Source organism: Strigops habroptila, chromosome Z, assembly GCF_004027225.2.
Source record: "Strigops habroptila isolate Jane chromosome Z, bStrHab1.2.pri, whole genome shotgun sequence".
NCBI lineage: Eukaryota > Metazoa > Chordata > Aves > Psittaciformes > Psittacidae > Strigops > Strigops habroptila.
In genome coordinates this window covers 88,218,333-88,242,686 of record NC_044302.2, presented here as the reverse complement: position 1 = coordinate 88,242,686, position 24,354 = coordinate 88,218,333, and the positions used below count along the sequence as shown (strand labels likewise).

The 24,354-nt window shown below is 45.5% G+C and overlaps 1 protein-coding gene and 1 long non-coding RNA gene across 4 annotated transcripts; one reads left to right on the top strand and one right to left on the bottom strand.

The window, feature by feature from the left end:
* The first annotated feature begins 278 nt into the window (after positions 1-278).
* LOC115619728 lies at positions 279-2,217 on the top strand. Its single transcript, XR_003995100.1, has 2 exons — positions 279-455; positions 1,966-2,217. It is a non-coding gene; the product is annotated as an uncharacterized LOC115619728 (long non-coding RNA).
* GDNF (glial cell derived neurotrophic factor) lies at positions 2,140-24,354 on the bottom strand. 3 transcript variants are annotated; one of them, XM_030512478.1, is made up of 4 exons: positions 24,057-24,354; positions 22,610-22,807; positions 4,514-4,982; positions 2,140-2,302 (listed from the first exon to the last, which is right to left on the bottom strand). In XM_030512478.1, exons 2-4 carry the CDS (start codon positions 22,779-22,781, stop codon positions 2,293-2,295), a joined length of 651 nt encoding a protein of 216 aa, XP_030368338.1. In that variant the 5' UTR covers positions 22,782-22,807; positions 24,057-24,354; the 3' UTR covers positions 2,140-2,292. The 3 variants fall into 3 exon arrangements, with proteins under 3 accessions (XP_030368338.1, XP_030368337.1, XP_030368339.1); XM_030512477.1 differs by lacking the exon at positions 2,140-2,302 and having other exon boundaries at positions 4,498-4,982; XM_030512479.1 differs by lacking the exon at positions 2,140-2,302 and having other exon boundaries at positions 4,498-4,982; positions 22,709-22,807.

Genomic DNA, 24,354 nt, shown 5'->3' with positions numbered 1-24,354 from the left:
GGTGAGGAGTGCAGGCCTGGCCTCTGGTTTGCCTTTTTTCTCCTTTCCATTGCAACACAATTAACCTTTTCATTAGAAGAGCTCTGTTCCAAATAAGCAAACTTCTCAATGTGTATTACTGAGCTGTTTAAAGCTGTCTCTTGCTTTGGAACAAAACATCTTTGTTCCAGCCATGCATGACATTTGAAGACCTATTTATACAATGTGTCAGTTCCATTTGTTTTCTTCATCCTGATATTTTCCTCTGTATTTTCCCCTGTATTTTCGGTTAGCTATCCAGATTGCAAGGAGCGAGGCTGCTGCTGGTTTCCTCATGCGCTCCTCCAGACTGAGGCACTGGCTGCCTTTGGCCTTTCTCCCCTTTGAGGGCAGAGGTGAAACAACCCAAAATCAAACACTGTTTTTCCTACTTCATCCTCTCCGCACTGAGATCATCACCACCAGACAGCTGTGGGGTACGGTATTATTACAATTTCTCTCAAGTCTCTAATCAGCCCTTCTTGTCTGACAGTACAATGCTAACTGATAGCACAAAACCCGATATAAAATTAAAAAAAAACACCAAAAAATCCTTACCGAGATGTTGAGTAATAAAACTTACACTTACTCTTGACTTTAGTATTAAGTAAGTGTAAATAATTATGGAGTCTCGTCCATCCTCTCCCTTTTAAATAATTTCTCTAACCTGGGATATGCCTTCTCCTTCCCAAAGGGGCCCAGGATGGTGCTGCCCCTGGTACCCCAGCAGTGACATGTCTCCCAGCACTGGCACTACCCAGTGACAAATGAAAGCTTAAGTCCTTTTGGAAATCTTTTACACAACCTGCAAGCTGAAGGTTTCAAGCTCGTTTAATGCGTGCAAGATGCCAGGGAAATACTGCAAGCTTTACTGTAACCAGAAAGGGAGTCTGAAGATGCCAACCCAGCAGTGGTAAGCCTGGGGTTACAATGGCAAAACCCCATCTGCTCCCTCCAATTTTATCTTCTCCAGGAAGGTTGGGGAAGGAACATAACCAGCTCCATGCAAGCAAACCTGCTCCTGCCAGTTGTTACATGGCCCACTTAAAGCCTTTGATAAGGTCAAGCAACACTTCAGTTCTTGGGATGAGACAGAAGTTTTGGGCTGTAAGATGAGAGATTAATCTTCAGAGCACCCCATAGTTGTGTTTTACATAGACATTCTCTCCAGCTCTTAAAGTGCTTGATCTCTCCTGGACATGAAGCTGCAGGTCATTTTCATGCCAAACACTGCATGTGTGCCGTATTCAACCAGACTGCAATCAGCAGCCTTTGTGCATGGCGAATGGGCTTCTGCTGCAAGGAGCGGAGGTAGTGGCATGTAAAGAGGAATGCCTTCAATACCGTGTGCTTCAAAAGCAGTGTTTGTGAGCCTTGTTTTGCGTTGCAGTGGCTGAGCTAGAGCTGCGTGCATGGCCATGCTAAGCACAAATGAAACCAAGGCATCCATATGCTGTACATTAAGAATGTTTGATCTCCTGCTCACTGGCTCACTGCTCAGACGCTCCCTCTTCCTCTCTGTAGCAGTTTTGAGTTGTACAGAGCCCAGTGTCAAAACCTGTAAGTCTGCATGTGTTTCCCAGCTCTGTGATGGGAACTGCAGCACTTAACGTGAAACAGTTGAGAAAATGTTGCCAGCCACAGCCACAAAACCTGTTGTCATCTTTTCCATGATGGTGGTGGAAAAGAAAATTCCTCAATTTTCCTAATTAAAGATGAAGGGAAAAGGACTGCCAAAGTGGATGGAATCTAGTCCAACTGATGTAACGCCTGGGCTAGCAAAGCAAAATGCAAATCTCCTTCAAGTGCAGGAATTGTGGCCATGCATAGCCAAGGCTACCATGATGCCACTGCAGCCCTGCAGAGACAGGTTGGGTAATACCAGGCTTCCACTGTGTTGATTGCTGTGTCACTGCTTACCATGCATTTTCTATTCATTTATTGCAGTGGCCCACTGAACATCTCTGATCCACATTAGAGGTGCTGGAGAAATAGGAGAGGAAAGCTTCTCTTCATACAGGACTTGCTGGCTCTTCAATAATGTGCCATGTGGGCTAGGAACTGGGAAATACTGTAACTTGGAAGTGGTACAACGCAGAAGAAGCACAAGCAACAACCAGCTAACAATAGAAATGAGTTTTATTTTGTAAAAAGTTATAAAATGAGTATTGTACAAAAATAAAGTCTGTAGAGAACTTTGGTTGATTAACACAAATGACTTGAGACATAAATCGCAGGTGAAGTAAAAAACTCCAGAGAAGCACACTCCTGTCTTCAGTAAGGTCTAAAAGATAAAAAAAATCACAAACTTTACCCTTTTATATTTTGAACATAGTGCTTTGCTTTTCTTGCAGCCTCTTCAAGCTGCGCAGAAAATGCATTGGGGCAAGTAAAAGTACAGCTCTGAGTGCTGCCACTGAGCAATTGCCCAGCAGCAGAGCTGACGCTCAGCTTAGCAGGGTTTTACTGCCCAAACCATACCAGTGCTGGTGGTATCAGCTTTACCAGCCCTGCCCAGCGTGGAGGGTGAGGTATCCCCATGGCAGTGCGAGAACGAACCCTGCAGGTGGGCTCTGCGGCTGCCCTCCGTCACCCAGGAAAGCAGAGGAGGTCAGAGCTGAATTACGTTTCATACACTTGGTACATCTTTCTATGCCTGTTTTGAACTTCTTTGACCTCTGGACCCTTCTTCTGTGGTGCCCCAAGGGGCCCAGGGCAAAATGAATATGGAGAGCCATTGCACGCATGAGATAAAAGGTCAGACCATTGGTTTTTGGGTTTCAGTAGGGATTTTTTTTTTCTTCCTGTTGTTTTTGTGGGAGTTGATGCTTCACTGGTTTTCAGGTATGACTAGTGACCTGCATTGCTGCTTCTTCAGGAAAAAAGTCTCCAGAACTAGGGCTTGCATTATGAATGCCTTTGCTCTACAACTTCCCTCATCCTAAGAAAACTCAGACTGTTCTGCTGTGTGGGTATGATCCTGTAATGTTTCAGCAAATTATACAAAACACTTTGGTTATTTAACACAATTGTTTACTTGCAGGCTATATTAAATCCAGGGCTAACTAGTAAGAGGGATTTAACCTCTTCTATATGGAAATACGGAAGGAAAAGCTTAAATAAATACAACAAGAAATTATAATGCTAAATGTGATTATTTTCCATTTGTCAATAGTTATGTGAGGTCAGTTGGCAAAAAGTGTGAGGAAAAAAAATGTGGCTACATTTAAAATATGACTAGAATTAGTTCTTCTAACAAATTGCTAATGTTGAGCCAAGTCCCGAGACCCTCGCTCGCCCAGAGCCATTGCTACTCCTGTGCATGTATGACTGCAGTAATTTTCAGAAGTATTAGTGAACAGGAGGAAGGGCTGCAGGCTTTGGCACTACATTTTGTGAACACAATCAGGATTTTGTTTAAAAGAAAAAAGGTAAAGTAAGTGATTTTTTGCATTCAAATTAACGATTTCAATCAAAAGCATGGACCGTTACTCCCAACTTCATTGTCTCTCTGTATCTTCCAAGCACCTTCTACTTTGGCACCTTTGAAAAGAATTTGTAATAAATAAGGAAAGGAGACTCATTACTGAACTGTAATAAATAACAATAACTTAATCTCAATAAATATCTTCTGTATATTTATGTCTCTGAATGGATGCATTGCATCAAGTAGTCTCTGCTCACTCACAATGACCAAATAGAAATGTAGTTACGCAAGTGACGTTAGTCCTTTGTAAACCAAAAGAAACGCATTTTGTCTATGCGGGGCTTGTTACTTGTCTTACTATACTAGGAAGAAGTGCTTAAAAACTCAACTTGTTTTCATAGGTAGCAGAAGAATGAAATCCTACACTCGTTTTAAAAAAACACGAGATGGAAATAACCAAACTTAACCAGTAAGTGGAACTGTTTTGCTTCATATTGGTACTGGCCCTATAAAACTTAAGCCTTGAAATTTTGATATTTGCCTGATATCATCTTACTTACAATGTTAATCTTATGGTTTTGAAGTTGTCCTAAGCGCTTAGGAACCACCCTTCAATGAGCAGTAGCACAATGTGTCTTTCCGTAAAGCTGAGGGCACAGGGGATGAGTAAGGTACTCCTAAGCTACTTCTCGGCTAAGCTTCCTGGCACAGATGGTATAGTTACAACACAACATGGTATGGCAGGGTTGTGTTTTTAAGCACATTCCTCATGGATCCGAGTCCCACTGATGGTGGACTGTGTCAAACGGGAAAGGGAGCACGCATGCCATCCAGCCGTCAGCATCTCCACCTGAGCTTTTATGTACTTTCCCGTAGGACGTCAAAAGGCTCCATCGTCCTATGCCGCCTCGCGCCCTCCCCAGGCTCTCACAACACCTCGTTCTGCATTCTTGGTCCTTTTTTCTGCTCTGAGCAGACATATCCCCAGGAACCTTGGTCCCTATTTTTGCGTCATAGCAGGAATGCAAAACAGGCGCTGCCTCTGGCAGCAGTCAGACACATCCACACCTTTTTGCGGAATGTTTTTTCAGTATGTGGTAAACCAGGTTATCATCCAAAAAGGACAGGTCATCATCAAAGGCTGTAGGTCTGCAACAGGCTTGCTTCACTTTGTCAGTGACTAGTTTCTTCTTTCTGGTTAAGTTTTTTAAAATCTTGTCATAGGTGGTCTCGGCTGCATCGCAAGACCCACTGCAATACCGGAAAATCAGCTCTTCTTTGGTTTCATATCCCAAATCCAAGTCAGTTACGTTTAAATGTATTTCTGTTAAGACACATCCCCGATTTTTTCCCTTTTGATTCCTCCTGCCCTTTTTGCTGTTATTCTCTATGTTTGTGGCTGTGTTTTGCCGGTTTCTCTCCCGCCTAGAAAAAATAGGGGTCTGTTTATCCGGTGACCTCCTCAGTCTTTTAAGGGTGGCTTGAATAAAGTCCACTACCTCATCAAATTGATCTGGATAATCCTCTGGCATATTAGCTGTTTGGAAAAAAAGAGAAAAGATTTTGTCACAAGACAGTTTTCATTAAGTTAGTCCATTCATGGCTAAAAAACATTAGACACATGCAAGCTGTTTTGCCCATCACTTCGGAGTGCATGCCCAACACCCTCAAAAATCAGGGAGAATTTGGAATGGTTTAGATCATCTTGGAAACTCATTTGGAGAAAAATAAATGAGATACATATGTATCTCTGTAGGTGTCTGATGATGCTTGGTAGCACTCCAGCACATATTTTAATATTGAATGAGCTCTATCAAAATCAAGGGAAGGAAAAGGATGTCATAATGCAAATATTAGTTAATGGATGGATGAAACTAGTGTAGAGAGGTTTTACAGGCACCAGGCTCTTCCAAGCAAAGTAGCAAAAGGACAAGTTTTCATTAAAGCAAATTTGTGATTATAAATGTTAACTACTGCATTTTCACACCAGCAGTGGTTAGTATTTCCAAAGCCACCTATTGATAAGGTTTTGGGGCATGACAGAAAGAGGAATTTCCTGGGATACAAGGCTGAGCTATTATTCCTGGCTGAATGCCTACTTTTTTTACTGCTTCTAGGGGATAGTTATTATCAGAGCTTTTGAAATTTTCTCATGGAAGTATTTTGTATCACAAGATGATGATTAGACTGAATAGAAATAATTGAGAATTATTATGTTAATTTTCAAGGGAAATGTTATTAATGAATTTTCTTTTTATGAAGTTAAAATACCTGTTTCATTTTTCACTTGATACATACCCTAGCAGTGATAAAATACTCAAGTAAATGAAATATTTTGATACTAGCAGAATGAACCTCTTCAAGGAGGGTGAAATTCAATGTGTTCTGAAATGTTCTAAGATTCCAGCTTTTTAGCATGATTTGGAAAAAAAATCATGTTTTGAAATCTTTAAACTTCCCATGGACCAAATCCCTCAGTGTGATCTACTTTAGTGAATACAGTGATTTAATGGAGAGTCAGGCTGTCAGGAGCGCACATGTAGGTGTCCTTATGTTGTATGATTAATGATTGTCTCTTAAACACATAAACTACCTTGCAGTATTGAGATTTTCTTTTCTCATTCATTGCGCCACAATCAAGACTTGAGGACCCGCTTCCTTTACAATAAGACTTAAGAAGATGCTTCTTTCTGTACTTGACTCCTAAGTTCCCACCCATGTAACAGACCAGTGTCATGCACCCAGCCCTGCATGTACAGGAGCTCCATCTCCAGAAGGACCCCTACAAATATCCTAGAAACTGCAAACATTGGGAAGGGCGATACCCAGTGTAGTGCATCTGGCCAGGGGTTGGTACCTCCACTAAGCCACGAAGGCTCTCACCTGGTCAGGTGCTGAGATAGGAACAGATCCTTAGGCAAAGGCTCAGCACCTCATTTCCCTAATGAGCACTGTAACAGACAGTTACAGCCCTGATAGGAAACCAGGCAGCGCAGGTACCCAGTTCACACCTGGTGGCATGGACTCTTTTAACAGGCATTAACAGGAAAGAGGAAGAATGAGGCTGCTTCCCATTGCCTAGCAAAGGTTCACCTTCATATCATCAAAACAAGCACCAAACACAGAAGAGATGGGAGGAGTAGGATCTTAACTGTGTAATGCAAAAAGCTGCTGAAAAATAGTGCATCTGCACATAAGGAGGAACACAGACCCCTCCCTGAAGGGGTCTAGAGGCCCCCTGCTCCTTGATGAAACACTGATGGATCAGAAGTATACAGTTTTCAAGGATGGGTCCAGCAAAATAGTATGGACTGGTAAAAGAATAATGAAGGTAGGCAATCTTGTACCTTCACATAATGAGGGTGGCAAATGGTAAGCCGGATCCTATAAACTGTAGAGTTTGGGACTGCAAAAAGTGAATTACACTTTTTTTTACAGACATCCATCCAATCTTGCAGACCAGTGACTGTCAAAAGACATGAAGGAGGGATGACTGCTGTCTATACAGCTATATGGGATCTGAACAAAGCAGGACCCTGCAGCCCCATATACCCTTGACACCAATGGTAAGTGCACGCTTCTTGCACCCCTCTGTCATTACCTGTGTAGCAGGTACCAAAATACCCACTATGAGCCACCCCTACTATAGGGGGATCGCTTGGATAGATGTGTCCATTGAATGCATCACCCAGCTCTGTTGCAGGACAGGCTGGTCTGCCTACACCAGACAAATACAGCCCTACTGAGCGAGGTCCAGGTTGAGGTGATTGGTGGGCTACATTTCTTAAAAACAAGAAAAGGTAGACACCTTGCTAGACTCAGGCAAACAAGATGACCCATGTGGAGTTGGCATAGTCACCATTGCTGTTGTACAAGCTTGGTCCTGGCAGAGATACAGATGGAGAGGGGTTTGGCAGGAGGCACTGGCTGCTGCGGGGCTGGCTGATTTCTAGGTTTCTTGTATAGAAAACTAGGTTTCTTAGCTTATAACCTGATAAGGGAAGGATGTGGCTCTGAGGAGATGGCTCTACCTGTGCCTTTCTCCACTCACCTTCAAATTACCCCTCTCATACCACTATGACTACCTCAGCCTACACCTCTGTCACATAATCCTGGCCCAACCCTTGTAGCAACACTATAACACAATGACATGTTGGCTTCCGAGAGTGAACTACAACCACGAGAGAAGCATACGGAATTAACAGAATTCATGCAATGGTCAACCATCAGGGAGAGGATGGGAGATTGTCATGAGGAAACCCAACCTATATGTGGAGATTCCTGTTTACAACCTTGAGCCTCATATTGGGCTGCATCACAAGAAGCGTGGCCAGCCGATCAATGGAGGTGATTCTCCCTCTTCACTCTGCTCTCATGAGACCCTACCTACTGTGCTGCATCCAGCTCTGGGGCCCCCAACACAAGAGGGATGTGGACCTGTTGGAGCAAGTCCAGAGGAGGCCGCAGAGGTGATCAGAGAGCTGGGGCACCTCTCCGTGGAGACAGGCTGGGACAGTTGTGGTTGTTCAACCTGGAGAAGAGAAGGTTCCAGGGATACCTTAGAGCAGTTTCCACTGTCTAAAGGGGCCTACAAGAAATCTGGAGAGGGACTTTTTATAAGGGCATGTAGGGATAGGATAAGGGGAAATGGCTTTAAGATGACAGAGGGGAGGTTTACATTAGACATAAGGAAGAAATTCCTTCCTGTGAAGGTGGTGAGGCACTGGCACAGGTTGCCCAGAGAAGTTGTAGATGCCTCATCCCTGGCAGTGTTCAAGGTCAGGTTGGATGGGGCTTGGAGCAACCTGTTCTAGTGGAAGGTGTCACTGTCTGTAGCAAGGGGTTTGGAGCTAGATGATCTTTAAGGTCCCTTCCAACCAAAACTATTCTATGATTCTGTGATTCTGATACTTGTCCCAAGCCCAGTATACTGCCAGTGCAATGAGGGGAATAAGTGTCCCCCACCTATGAAGGGAGAAACAAAACTGTGGATTACCTGAACACATAACAAACCCACTAGGCACATCATATTTAAACTGCTTGCAATTCAGGTGCAAAACTATCACCTACCCCTGTAATAGTGCTATATGCAGGAGTTTATTTTGGTTAAATATTAATCAGACAGTTACAGGACTCAAGCACTGTGCTGTCCAAGCCAATCCAAGTATGCCTTGGAGGGTAGATAAAGAGGAGGAAAGGCCCATGTTGTGGACTGTGTCCCTTCTCAAAGCCCACGCTGACCTCTATCCTGGTTCATGCATGAAGGGAGCTAATGTTGCTGCAAGTGGCCTATGATATTTGAGGTGGAGGAAACACACCATAGAAGAGGTGGTATATGGTATGTTGCATATGCAACACTAACCATGCACACACTGCGAATGCAGGCATGGGGTATCAACATTACAGAAGGTGGAAGCACTAGGGCAAAAAGTAAATCAAGTAATCAAGACAACAGTATATCCAACTAGAGAAGCCCTACCTACACAAATGGACTCGTGGACTCGCTGCAACCACAAAATAGGTTAACTGGCAGAACCTGTGATCCTGCTGATTTCACTTTAACAGAAACCAGGGAAGAAGCACTACAAGATGTAACCTGGGATGAGTTGAGTGTGGCTGATAGGTCTAATGGAGCTGGAGACCTCTGCTCAGCTCATCTCCTGTTGCAGCATCAGGCCACTTGGGAGACTCACTATGAGGGAGTGCTGAGGGATGCCAGCACTTTGAGTAAGGTTAATGCCAATTTTCTCTCTCCAGGGTGAACTTCAGGCCAGGGGACTGGAAAATATCCCAAGCAGATATCCAAATCTATTGAGAGGACTTCTGCAGTGACCCCCAGTATTTGGAGATTACATCACTGGAGGAGACACAAAGTTCATGGGTTGTATTAGGGAACCGATGGGAACAGTGGGCACAGAGCTCCATTCGAGAAAATGTGCTGGACCTCTTGATCCTGGTCAGTGTCTGCCCACCTACAACCACAGCTGTTACACAGCTATGTTGGTACACCTCATGAACACAATGCCAGCTGCATTACAAGGCTATGAAGTGATCCTTGCAAGTTGCTGTAAGCAACTACCCCTCTGCCAGTGGAGCCCCAAACTACTCATGATCAATGCAACGATGCTCATTCAGCAGCTTCCAACTGGACTGCCAATGTACCCCAAGTTTGCTTCCATAATTTAGCACTATTTGAGGAACACCTCCAATCCCTGCAACCAGCCAGCCTCTGGCTGGTACAACTCTGAATTGCCATACAATCCCTCAGAGCCAAGTTTCAACACACACTCGGCAGCGTGGGTCTGTGCTCTTAGCACTGCATCAAGTGCAGTTGGACCCAGGAGTCACTGAACCATGGACCCAAACAATGGGGCTCGTACTGATCATATATGGCTTGGAGCTAATTTTCTGCTGCTCAACAAAGCATAATCATCAGCGTGATTACAAACAGTCACTAGGAGTGGTTCACAGGGTTTGAAGGGAACCTTGACAGGCAGGAATGAAATGAGAGTTGATTTAGCAGCTTATGCTAAGGTGCCACTCACAACTCAGTAGGGATATTCAGCTTTCCAGTAAGCATGGGTGCAAAACCTGAGAACTGGAAACAAAATGCTGTAAAAAACTGCTCTAGTAAGATCCTGGGCAACCAAGTGGAAATGCCAGCTTTAACACCAGTCGAGACAGTTTGAAACAAGGCACTAGACCTAAAGAAGCTACCATCAGACATCACACATGAATAAACAGAAAACACTGACCAAGAACTAAGGACCATAAAAGGCTAATGGATGGAAGGGAGGGTGGAGAAGAATGACAGCAGGACCACCTCATCCTCACGGGTACTTGGTAGATGTGCTCCAGGGATGCTCAGACCTCTCTGCACCACAGCAACCATGTGCCGAGCGCTTGTTTGGTCTGTGCACTGTGGAAAGTGCTGCTGGGGGTAAAGGAGGTGCTGACGTGAGCTGCATAGCCAGGGAACATCACTGGACTCATAGGGGCTGCCTTAGCATCAAATGCTGGTTTGTAATCTGAATTAAGCCACTCAACTGAGGGATGCTAGTTACCCCTCTGTCTCCAACACTGTTTAGAGAACATGTATATCCTCAGAATGAAGGTCAACAGCCTGGCAGCTTTGCCTCTCTAATACTGTCTGTGCTGACTTGACTGAGCAGCAGAGCTTTCCGTGGGGATTTCACACCCTTGGGAGAAGCACATATTATTATCCCTTCCTGTAACATACACAGATTGCATGTCTGCATATATGTGTTGTATTTACATATACACACATACAAATATATCTAATTATACACACACATGTTTTTTTCAAAACAAACTAGTTTACTGACAACACTTGCCTTCTGGTAGAAAAGCTGAGAGAACAAACACATGACAGATGCCTGTCACGCTGTACAAAGTGTCAGCAGAAAATGTTCAGATACTATGGCAATAAAAGCAGTAAAGATCTCTGAGCAGTAGTCCCTGGTCCCAGCTCCAGTGTGTGAAGGAATTAGAATTTAAAAATCCAAAGATATCTAGATTAGGACAGGATGGGATGGGACAGGCCAGGTTAGGACAGGATGGGATAGCCCACAACAGCATGTGCTCAATACAGGTTAGTGAAGGTTGGCTTACACAATACACCTCAAAGGAGGTGTTTCCCAAGGAAAAGGACCATATATCCTGGAAATTTTTAATCAGAAACATGGGGCCTCAGTGTATCTTGTTCACAGCATGGGAAAAAGGCTCACAGACCCTACTGGGGCAGTGTGATGGGTTGAGCTCCATCACTTAGACAGCGGTGCCATAAACACTCACAAGACTGGTGCGCAGTCGCGAGGTTTTGTTTGCATTTTATGTGACGTTTCTGAAAGCTGTTTCCTGACGGTCCAACTCTCTAGGGAGGTCCCTGGAAGGCAGTCTGTGTGTGGGCACGTGCATTCATTTTTGCATTGCCTCTGCCTAGCACCCCACTGGCAGGAGCATGGGGCAGGCAGAAGTGCCTCTGGGAGCTGTGGCCAGCACGTTGTGTTCTGCTCCCACTCATCTTGCTCTCCTACAGCTCCCTTCCATGCTCCTTCTTCCAGTGCCGTGCCAAGGACCTGACCACCCAGGCAGGAACAAGCAGAGCCTTTTCCTCTGATGGCAACCACAGGATGAGTCTGCTTTCTAGTGCTGGAGTATCAAGAGCGGGGGATATGGATGGCAGCCCAAGTGGCAGTCTGCCTCTGGGCGCCTTCTCTGCCTCCCATGTTCAGCTGAACCAGAGCTCTTGATCTGCCAGGAGTTTCTCACATGACCAGAAAACAAATTAGAAAGCAAAGAAAGGAAGAATGAAACATCACAGGACTGGTGCACGTGGGAATCTGGAAGAGTGATCAGGCTGCAGGCAGAGCTGGTGAACACCAAACATCCAGAATTCCAGGAGTCATAAAAGAAGACGACATGATACTCATTTAAAATGCCAATTAAAAAAAAAAATCCCACAAGAATATTTGCATCTTCTGCTCGCTGTTTGCAAGCTGTTTGCTTCGTTTCTAAAGCTTTAGGGCACACTCAGATCATCGGTTTGACACATCCTCTCAGGCTAGAAACATCCCTTTTGAATGCAAACTGAAATTCTCGCCTCACTGATGCTCTCTGGAACCTGAGGCTTTGACCTGCTGTCCCTAAGCACAGTCGTGTCCCCTGGGCACTACATGAGCTGGCAGTACAGGTGCAGGATCCTGCAGCCAAATACCCATGGTGCTCCCCACTGGCCTCTGCTCCCACATAAAACCCCAGAGCTCTGCTTTGGGAATGCAGGGAAGCATGCCTTCCTCCCAGCACCTTCCCACTGTGAACTCCCCAGAGCCTGCCCTTGCATTTCCAATTAATTAGAAGCACCACGTGCCAGCAGGACTGTGATCTGATGCCTGTGCTTTTTAGAAGAATAAATTATACAGTATTCAGATAGACTTCTACATAAAATAGGTCTAAATGAATACCCAAACCAAATTCATCACATTCTCCATCTCCGTTAAGGAAAAATGGACAATTTATTCACGTTTGTTCAAATGTGATCACAATTACATTTTGTAAAACTATTCCTTTGATTTCACTAGCAACAGATTTATTTTAAAGCCAGATATTCCTCACAGTGACAGTAACCCAGCATGGCAGAGCAAGAAACCTCCAGTTTGTACCTGACCACAAACTGATTTCAGTGGGAACAGATGGATCTTCAGCTTTTCAGAAAAATACCCAGTTACTCATTTGGTGCCTGGTTATGGACTTAAAAGGCCAACTACAGCCTCTTCTGACCATGCCGTCTATTATGGCTTACAGGAAAAGCTTAAATTCTATTAATTGCAAAATAATAATTTATAGTGGGTTTTCTTTTTAAAAAAAAAAAAAAAAATCTCATAAAACGTGATTGTTTAAGTTATTTGAAACTGTTTGTGCTTTATAGAACAGGTTTCTATACTGATCTCGGGAAAATATAATCACATCACTGGAGTTCATTTGGCACTTTGCATGTTCTGAGGTAAAATGATGTAATAGAAGTCACATAAGGCATACTAAAAATGATACTATTAGATTTTTGTTCTGCATTGTAGCTTTTATGCATGCATTTGTGGCAGCGTGTAGCTACTACATCAAAACATCAGGCCGAACATTTAATAAAATTACAAGGATATTTCACTTAAGCACAGCTGTCTTTCAATTAGAGAAGTTCAGACAGCAGGAGACTCTGGTTTAAAGTACGACTTAAAAGTTCAAGTGGGTTAATCCGGCTCATTATAATGGTAAGCGTTATTTAGAAAATTCAGATCCAGATCTGTGTTAGGATCAAATTGCCCTTTTTCAAAAACAGCCTTGGTACTTTAATCTGCACCCTTCATAACCAAAATATTTTCATTTCCTTTCTTTGCTTGGTATTTTTTAAGTTTCCTCCAAAGTTAGGCTTACAAAGATGTTTTTTTTTAGATCATTTCTAGTCAGAAATAGACAATTAATGTGCCTCTAACAGTGACTGCAACAAATCATCCTCATTTTTTTGTTGCTTATGAAAATCACTCTGGCATACCATTTAGTCATTATCCTCCATCTCACATCACAAAGATGTATTTTAGGCTCAGAGTAACCTGTTCGTGGAATTGCAGCCTTAGGTTAAAATTACTAATGTGATGATCGTTCTGTTTTGCAAAGTAAAAAAGCATCAACTGTGGCAGGGATAAAACATTTATTTTATTGAAAATGAAATGTGTTTCATGAAAAACAAAGCCTATTCTGCAGGCATCTGAGCAACGGCAGGTGTTAAAAATAGTTACGCTGAAAGGTTTTCAGAATTTAAACAATTAAAATATCACCTCTCTGAGGCATGACTTTGCTTTCATGCCTTGCATGAAAATCTGTGGGGCTAAGAGTGAAATGGAAACCAGTTGGTTGTATCCATTAGGAAATGGAACATCAAACACACCAGGGTCAGCTCATCTTTAAATGTTTAATACAGTTCTGGTTCACTACCTCACTCCCTGCCTTGCCAGCTCCCAAGACACGCTGTGTCCTCCCCTCTGACACAGAAAGCCCTGAGAAATGGAGCGTCTCACCAGTGTCACTTGTCTCTCATCAAGGTAAAGTGCTAAGTAACCTGGAGGATGACTTCAGGGCCACTCACACCAGTCAGGTACGGTAAGACAGCACCGGAAAAAGGCTTAACCTTTTTAAGGGTTAACCTTCCTTGTGTGCTTGCTCATGATGGAGCAGCCAAGTTTTTTATTTGTAGCTCACTAGCTAACCCTGCCGCTTCCTATGTGTTGGTCATAAACTCAAATATGCAGAATACTTTGTATTTTCACACTGCCATTCTTGGCAGTGCCTCCCTTGCATCCTTTGCCTGCCTTCTCACAGGTATGAAACACTGGTTCCTACCAGGACAAGAAAGGGGAGAAACAACAGGTCTGACTCAATTGCTGCCAGCTGGGGAAACTGCCTGAGAGCAGGGGGAAACAGCAAGCTTGGATGAACTGGGTGAAGTAAAGGAAGCAGCCTTGCAAGCTGACCTGTCCACAAGAGCTTCTTGTTCTTCACCTGGTCTACGTGGGGCTGTTCCCAATGTCCTGCCTGATTTTGGGTTGGTACTGGTGCCAGGCCCCTCCTCTGGCCTCTCTGTGGTGGGCAGAGGAGTGTCTCATCTGGCAGTCATGCAGCAAAAGAGCCACAAGAGAATGTGGGCTTGCCTCTGACACAGAGCTTTGAAAAACTATCTCTCAAGCACTGAGGAGCAGACAGCTTTTCAGCAGTTCCTCTTGAGGTTTTGTGACAACTCTGCAGCAGCCTGTCCACACTACAGCGTTATCTTATGGGGCTGTGCGGGTACTGGAGCACCCACAAAGCAGTCTAGGCATCTGAGGAAGTTATGGTATGGAGTGTAAAAAGGGAAAAAAGAAAAAGTGGCAGTGCCCTTCCTGAAGCTAGTGATGAGGGAGCTGGAGCCAGACCTGCGTGAGGCACATACTTGCCTCTTGTCTCTTCACAACTTCTTTTTGTACCCCTCCAAATCCATACCATGCTGAATAAATGTCTAACTTCCCGGTAAACCCTGGGTTTATGCCTAATATTTGATTCTGTACGAACCCTGGAAGTGCCTAAAATGAGTATGTATGCATGGGGCCCGAAACCTGTGGCCTCTATCAGCAAGAACACATTTAGTCAGCTAACAAACAGGCATGGCACTAAGACTTTAATGGACGAAATACTGTTAATAATAAGAAATTCTCTTTAGCATCTCTGATGCAGAAGTGATCCATCTCAGCTCTCACATGACCACATAGGTCACCCAGCTCGACTTTAGTGCCAGCTCACTGGATGGGAACAGCATTCCTAAATAAATAACAGTGACTCTTCCTGGGCTGCCTGTCCTCTTACACTGCATCTCCTGTTAGGTTCTGGGGGTGCTCCCAAGGAACACTCACAGGCAGTAAAGCAGCAGGAAGGGGCCCTATCCCAGTCTGTTCAGTAGGGGCAATAAAGCAGAGCTGTCCAGGCAAAACCACAGAATCATAGAATAGTCAGGGTTGGAAAGGACCTTAACATCACCATAGCTGATGTCCCTCCAGTAGCCATCTCTGCTGCTATCAGATTTTGATCTAACCTATAAATAATACATGTTACTCCACTGTTGCCTTTCACTAACTGCATTTCAATGTGTTTACAATAGGAAAAGTTTTAATACTGCAGTCTGGAAAATGTTGTTATTGTAATAACCAGTCTCTAGCTCTAGGGCAGGTGCTGTGTACTCTGCTGCAGAAGGTCTCATCTTGGGATGTGTAGCCCATGGCCTGCCAGAGAGCACTGGTGTGTGCTCAGAAGAGCAAGCTCCTTCCTAGCCACTATGCTGGATCCACACCTGTCGGAAACTTCCCACGTAATAGCTGGTTTTGCCAAAGAAAACTGACATGCTTGGGATGGGAGCAGAGGTAGTCCAGATGTTTGTATGTAGCTTGTTAGTTAGTTAAAGCTTTCAGCTTGATTCAAACAGCTTGCCTCTAAAAGCATGGCCACCTGAGAAGTTTTGGCATACTGCTCTAACACTGCTTGGCCCTGACACAGGAAAACAACTATTTTGATTTCAGCGTTTGCTTCTTTTGAAGACTATTCCTGTTCAATAATGATTAATGTATCCGTACAAGTCCCACTGACTTCAAAGGAGTGTACCTGCAGATTTCAGTTCGAGTGCTGTACCAATACATACAGACTAAATATCTGCTAAGTCATACACTGTGGAATTACTCCTTAAAAAGAACGTTGATATTTGAAATGCTTCACATAATTTTCTGTCCTTGATCTTAAAATTAGACATACTTTCATGTGCATTTTGCGTCTTAATGCTTTGTTCGTACCTGTCTCAACTAAATATTTTTGATTTAACAAGGCAAAGTGCTGGGTCCTGCATTTGGGCCATAACAGCCCCATGCAACACTACAGGCTGGGAGAAGAGTGGTTGGAAAGCTGCTCAGTGGAAAAGGACCTGGGGGTGCTGAGTGATGGAGCTGAACATGATCCAGCTTGTGCCCAGGCAGCCAAGAAGGACAACAGCATCCTGGCCTGTATCAGCAATAGTGTGGCAGCAAGGCCAGGGCAGTGATCATCCCCCTGTACTGGGCACTGGTGAGGCTGCACCTTGAATCCTGTGTTCAGTTCTGGGCCCCTCACTACAAGAGAGACATTGAGGTGCTGGAGCGGGGCCAGAGAAGGGCAACGGAGCTGGTGAAGGGTCTCGAGCACAAGCCTGATGAGGAACGGCTGAGGGACCTGGGTCATTTAGTCTGGAGAAAAGGAGGCTGAGGGGGTGACCTTATTGCTCTCTACAACTACCTGAAAGGAGGTTGTAGTGAGGTAGGGGTTGGTCTCTTATCCCAAGTAACAAGGACAAAAGGAAATGGCCTCAAGCTGCATCAGAGGAGGTTTAGACTGGATATTAGGAAAAATTTCTTCTCAGAGAGGGTAATGAAGTATTGGAAGAGGCTGCCCACGGCAATGGTAGAATCACCATCCCTGAAAGTGTTCACAAACTGTGTAGATGAGGCCCTCAGTGACATGGTGTTCAGTGACAGAACATTTCTGTCCTGTGGTAATGGTTGCACTTAATGATCTTAAAGGTCTTTTCCAACCTAGCTGATTCTATGATTCTATAATTCTACTTTCTTCTTTTTTAATCAGGACTTGATTTCCAAGCATCACTGAAGTCTTTCTTTTGGTTCACCTTACCAAGTATTATTTGATCAGCAACTACAGCTGGTTTTATTAAAAATTACCAGTCTGCAGTGTCAACCACTCTACCAGCACTAACGTAGTCGTCGCCTATTTAGGTTTCTGATGATTCTGAACATGGTTATGCTGCAATACTTAGTATTTCTCATTTAATACTTGTGATTAACTTATTAATTCAGAAGTATGAGAATCCACAAGTGTAGTTATGTGGGGTTTGGCCTATGTACTACAATTTTTAAGTTGCAGTTGCGTGATAGTTTGTGTGTGGGATGAAGCCTGGATATTTGCACTAGATGTCCATCCCTGATCATCCACAGTTGTGGGGGATGGGACTTGATGACTTCAATGGCTTCTCTCAGCCTCTGTAACCAAATATTTAAGGGCTACTTTACGCAGTCCTAATCAGGAACAGTATAATTTACAAAGACATTACACCTCATCAGTCTGAGGATCCTTTTCTAGAGGACAAATAATGACATCTCTATCAATTCATCAATAGTCACCACACAGCTGGACTCTTCAGCTTTTCCAGAAGGGTTTTGCAGCTTGTCATCTGCAGACCCTGAACATGGGGACTTCTAAAGTACATTGAAGAGGCTTATGAAAGATGACCAAGAAAAGCATGTTTAGGTATGTTATCTAGCAACCCACAACTGCAAAACATCTAAAAGAATCTACACTTCCACTGGCAAATTTTTGGGGATCCTGAATTGAAAAGCAGCAAAGAAAGACACAAAACTTTAAACAAAGGGTAACTCTTAAAATGAGGATAAAAATAAACCAAAACAAACCAAACAAAAAAACCCCCCAAAACCCAAAACATATTCTCTCGCATTTCAGTTCTCTCCTCCTTAAGTCCCAGAATACCTTTCATAGGAGCATATTCAAAGAATCAAACCACAGAATGGTTTGGGTTGGAAGGGACCTTAAAGCTCATCTAGTTCCAACCCTGCTGCCATGGGCATGGACACCTTCCACTAGACCAAATTGCTCAAAGCCCCATCCAGCCTGGCCTTGCACACTTCCAGGAATGGGGCATCCATAACTTCTTGAGGAAACCTGTTCCAGTGCCTCACAGTAATGAATTTTCACGCATATTCAGCGTTTATACTTGAGACTGTAGAGAAATCAGCTTCTAGGGCTACATGCATCTGGATTTAACCAGATGTGTTCTTTCTTTTTCTGTAATTTTGGCCATGAAGGGGCAAACTTGAATGCTTGAGATTTCTAAATGCCAATATAACCTGGGCATGCCCATGCCCACAAACAAACTTCACTAAATATATGCTGGCCCAGGGACACAGGCACACTCGGTCAGACACTGCCTGGATGCACTGGCTGTACTGGACACACACAGAGCGAATGATGTAGTGTGGCACCTGCTCCGTGTGGCAGACACCTCTCTAATACACTGGATTTACTGTGCATGGACAGGTTACCTCTGTAGCTTCTGGGCATCTTTGACTAGAGCGCATATGCCACACCATATGCGTGTTGAGCAGGAAGGACTGACAGGAACACAGAGTTCTGGTTCATAACACTGAATTTGCCTAATAAATATTGTAGGGAAGGAAATGCATTCAGTTGGAAATCTAATTTAATACTGGTTTTGCCCTACAATATCACTGTTTATTCTGGATACTTTCAATATTATTTGACAATATTGCAGCTAAATCAACATTAAACAACCCTTAGCAAGAGTATGAAAAATTTTTAACAGAGGTGTAACACACATATACCGTAGCATGTTACAGCAGAACAAACATGCTAAAGGTGCTTCAACTCAGATTTATATGGCAAAAACCCACCTTTTCCTCCTATTAGGAGGAAAAAGGCCATGGTGAGATTTTTCATTTAATTCTACATGCTTACCACTAAAGATTACTTACTAAAGATGGTCACTTGATCAAGAGATTATATATCATATCTGGATCTTAGGATACTCCAGCCCTTACATACATGTTGAATATGGCCATACAGCAGCAAGCAGTTACAAAATGTATTCGCTGGGAAATGTGTGTAAGTCAAACCAAGTGTTTGGCTCCCTCTGCACTGTCATTCTTCTGAAGCTGCTGACTGAGCTTTTAGTTTATAATAATGTAGTTTATATTTGTTCTGTTCGCAGTTGCTATTTAAGCTAATTGTATCCTTCCCCCAGCAGTTCTGTAGTATGAGAGAAACAAAGAAAGGGTTTTCTAACCTTACAGGCTCTATGGCTGCTCTTCTTTGTGTGAAATCAGCTATCCCATGAACACTGATGCCTAAACCACCTACGAATACTTGATTAATCGTAAATGCACTGTATTTATGGAAGCTACTCTCCTTCCAGCCTCCAGTCCACTGAAAAATGCAGAAGACTGCAATTGCCAGCACCCCCTCTGCCATCTCTGATTACTGCCCTGAACAGCAAAGGTCAGCACATTACACCTGATAAGCCTGGGAGGTTAGGACATTGCCTGTAGGCGGGAACGAAGGAAGGTTTCAAGCCAATCTGAAAGAGATGCGGTAGCATCAGGTGACCTCAGAGTGCTTTGCAGAGAAAGCAATCCCATCAAATGAGAACACAAAAAGATGTCAAGGGCCTGGGAAAACAGACCTGTGCACCAGCAAGGTGTCTGGCCTGCCCTTAGGTGCAGGACTTGATCTCACAACCCTACCAACCCCTGCTGCACACGGTGTATGGAAGACTTGACCTCTCTGGAGTAAGAGCAATGAACATGTTGGAACACGACTGCTATTCCTCACCCAGCTTGCATGGGGATTGCTTTAGGGAAGAGCAGTGCACCCTTCTTTGAAGAGACACAGCACCCAGTCTTGCCCCACACCTACACACTGCCCTATGCAGACAAGCCAACATGGGCACTGACAGCGCTCCACTGCTGTGTGAGCTGCCTCCTGCAAAGGCACTCAGTGAAGCAGCTGACCAAAAGTATCCGCAGAGATATTAGTACATGGCAGGTCCACCAACAGAAAAACCAGGGAGCTGCAAGCATGCCTGCACGCTTGTGGCATACTGCTCTATGCTTGTAAGAGAAACCTTGAAGAGGACAGAGAAGTCTACATGGTATAGATGTGACTCCTCTTATGTACATCATTATACATCTTTTGTGTGCTGAAGAGCGTGTGCCACCAAATGGTAAGTGGAGAGAAACAAATATGTCAAAGATACTGATGGTGGTGACTTAAACAAAACGCTGCTGCAGCAGGAAGGCAGTGCCTAGGTAGGATCAACCTCATGGGCTTTGTATGCAGACAGCTCTCCAAAATCAACTGAAAACAGTGTAAAAGTGGATCAAAGTATTTTGCTTCTTTCTTACAGCCACTTTTCTGTAGGTGTCTCCTGACTCTCCTGACTTGGCAATGTAGTGGAGAGAAGAATTTCTGTCTTTTGGCTATGGGTGGTGTGTAAACCATGGAAAGACCAGAGAAAGTCCCTGGATTTTCCCCAGTCTCTGTTCTGAAGAATAGCACTGCTCGCTTTCCCCTTGCAGCCAGGCCCATCTGTTTGTGACCTGTAGAGTTAAGAGATTGAGACCAAACTATCAGCCCTTTCTCAAATGACTATCCTGGGTGATAACCTCCGACCCAGCTCTGCTTGGCAAAGCCTACGTCTATACCCTGAAAACAGAGATATCTGGAAGAGGATGTCTATTGATACTATCATAGCTCAGGTAAAACACAGGTTGTCTTTTTTCCCACTTCTTGTTTACCCAATTCATAGGGGGAAAAAAAAAAAAAAAAAAAAAGAGGCTACAAAGAGAAGTTTTGGACACTAGAAACAGACAAAACTGCTACTGCTGCCTGTCCCCTTGACCTGCTGTGGACAAACCATCACACCAAGAACTGTATTCCCAGAAGTTTCAAGATAAAAGCAGGCATCATACAAATACTGTCACCCTGAGAAGATAGAGCACTAATGCTCTCCCACTCTGTAGCTCTGCTAGAGCTACAAACTGACTGGTGCCACTTGCCTCTTAAAGCTCTTCTTGCCATGGGTGCTGCAGCAAGGGGACCAGCTTTGCAGGGCGAGACCATGACCTGAAAAGCTGATCACTACCTCTTGTAGGACAGTACTTATCCCACCACACAGCTCGCCGCAGAGAAGATGATCATCATGCGTGATGCCCCCGCAGCCCTGGCAGGCTAGAGCCCTGGGGGGAAGCACTTTTGGCCAACCTCCCTGTATGGAGCGGCTGAAAGGATGTCAGGGGCTGCCAGTCTGTGAGCAACAGGAGCCCGGGCAGAGGCACACAGCCTCAGCAAGATTCCAGCACAGGGGAAACACAAAAAAGAAAAGGAAAGAGAGAAGACTCAATGGGGAAGGACATAGATGTGTGTCCAGAAAAGAAGATGGGTTTTGGGGAGGGGGTGAAAGAGGAGTCATGGCACACAATTCCCTGCTCAGAGCCTTCATACTGTGTTAGCCTGGCTGCTCCCGGAGAAACGAGAACGGGGCTGTCCATGGCTGAGCTGAGGCAGGCGCAGGGGAAGGACATGCCTCCAGATAAGGAGATAAAAATGAATCCCAGTTACTGGACACTGTCTGCACCCTGCAACGAGCTAAACAGAGAGGCTGAGCAAGGGCAAAGGGAGCAACCTCCAAGCTGCGTCTGTGCCTTTGCTAAGTGAACATCTCCAAGATTCATGTGAGTATTTTGCCACTTCTAACTAAGTCATATTAACTTTCACTTTAAAAAGCCACCAGAGTTAGCATACACTCACATACCACTGTGAAAAACCTGTATCTGCTATTGTAGGAGACCTATTATTAGCAAGGCATTATTATTATCTGTCATTTGGATTGTAAGCTGTCTTACTGTGAGCCGGTTCATGTGGATTGCTCTGCATCAAGTTCCTAACCCTGCCACCGCTACTCTTCTGTAAATTTCCATGTGGACACACTAATTTTGGGATCAGGATCCAAGGAGGATTTAATGAAACTCAGCAGCACTCCAGGATGCGTACCGTGCCTCCCACTATGGAATCCAATCTTCACCAGGACTTGCGCCCACTACAGGCAATGAATAATTGCATTGGCAGGACTGAGCAGGGAGAGGAGGTTGAAGCAGTGCGGAAGGAATTTAATTGCCTGTGCTGCAATCTGTATGTACCTGATCCTCCTCTCAGCTCCTCCGCACACAACTAACTTTACCTTCTCTCCAGGTTTTTTAACCAAAGTGGTCTTATGACTGTCAGGAAGGTAGTGCTGCTGGTGGGGCAATTGCCAACCCTGAGCTTTGGAGGATGACTTGGTTTAGAGCTGCTGGAACCAGACCAGAGTCAGTGACACTGCCTGGGGAAGAAATGGAGGCAGAAAACATGGGGGGATCCTTTCCTCACCCTGATGCCTGAGCAAAGGGGAGCAGGTTTAGCAAGACAGACAGAGTGGCTACAAAGGTGAATGTTTCTTACAGTCACTGTGCACAGCATAGGGAGGCAGCAGGCTGATGGGGGAGAGATCGTCTTCAGGCCCCTCTACCACTGAAGGGGGCCCCTTGAGAGGCGTCTTACCAGTGGGCAGGGGTGAGGTGGAGACCGTGTTGAGCAGCACCACACAGACAGCCACAACATCCCATAACTTCATCTTAGATCTCCTTCCAACACGGGCCCCTGGCAGAGAGGAGAGGCAGGGTTAGTCCCCAGCTGCTGCAAGTCCTGCCTCTGCCTGCCAGCCCTAGGACAAAGCTGGGCAGCCTTGCACCCCAGATCAGCCAGGTCCACCCTGGCGAGGCCCAGGGGCAGAGCAGGGGAAGCAACCTGTGACCAGCTCAGCCTCCCACCCTGTTGCCTCCGAGAGCAAGGGAGGTGAGAGCTGTGGGAGAGGAAGGCCAGGACGTCTTCCAGCCCCTCCATGCCCAGGCGAGCTGCTCTGGGGGATGCGGGCAGGCAGGCCGCAGCAGCCTGCACCCAGGGATGTGAGGGTGTGACCATGCCCCTGTGCTGGCAGCCAGGTCACCTTGTGCTTGACTCCTCCAGCATCCGGGCTGGGCCAGAGCGGACCGGGCTGATCAGGGGTGCAGGGCTGCACAGATTTATTGTGCTACAGGCAAACCTGCCTTTCCTTTTCCCTTTCTTCTCCTTCCCCCTCTCCATTTCACTTTTTTCTCCTCTTTCCTTTCTCCTTTCCTCTTTTCTTCCCTTTTTTTTACTTTTTATTTTTTTTAGCTCTTTCCTCTTTCCCATCCCCTTCCCAGTCCTCTCTTTTCTTTTCCTTTTTTTTTTATTTTTCTCTCATTTTCTTTTTCCTCTTTCATCTTCACTTGTCACCTTTTCTTTCCCTACCCACTTCCCTTTTCCCTTCCTTTCCCCTTTCCCTTTAGGTCCTTTTCTCCTACTCTTCCCATTTCCCTTACCCCTTGTTTCCTTATTCTTTCCATTTTCTTTTTCCCTTTCATTTTCTTCTTTGTTCTCATCTCCATTTCCTTTCATTTCCCTTTCCTTTCCCCTTCCCTTTCCTTCTCAATTCCCTATTTCTTGTTTCCCTCTCCTCGTTTCCTCCTTCTCTACTTTTCTCTCCCCGTTCCTCTCTTTTCCCTTCTCCCTTCCCTCTCTTCTCCTCTCTCCCTTCTCTCTTCCCTTCCCCTTCCCTTTCTCTCCTCTCCTCCTCGCTCCGCGGTCGCCCCGCCCGCAGTCCACCACCCGATGCCCCTCGCCCGGGGATGACAGCTGCCTCCCTCCCGGTTCAGTCCGGCCCGGCCGGTATGATGGAGCAGTGTCCGGGCCTCGAGTCCCGCGCAAACCTCGGAGCGCTCCTGCCGCCCGGGTCCCCGCCGGCCCCTGTCCTCGCACCTCGCCGCGCCCGGGGGGTGCCCTGTGCTCCGGCCCGCCCGCCCCGCCGCGGCCCCCGCCTCGCCCTCACCTCTGAGCTGGTCTCGTCGGACCCGAGATGGACATTAACGCCAGGGAGACGAGCGGCCGGACGGGTGGTGCATGTGGGCCAGGTCGGGACCCGAGCGCCAGGACCCTCTTTGTGCGGAGGGGTTGGGGGGGTTCGGTATGGAGGAGGGGGGCAAGGTCGCAAGTGTGGATGGAGGCAAAGGGGAGCCGCCAGCACAAGCCCCGCGGCCTCCCCCGCCGCCGCAGGTGCTGTGGCCACGGCAGGAGCGGCTCCGCGCGGGTCTCTGACCGCTCCGGCCCCGGAGCCGCGCTCAGCAGCG

Excerpts from the sequence above, each read along its gene's own strand:
- GDNF (XM_030512477.1), bottom strand. The coding sequence starts at position 22,781 with ATGAAGTTATGGGATGTTGTGGCTGTCTGTGTGGTGCTGCTCAACACG. Across the intron at positions 4,983-22,609 it reads CTATGCTGTGCACAGTGACT|CTAATATGCCAGAGGATTAT; the intron begins GTAAGAAACATT and ends TTTTCCAAACAG.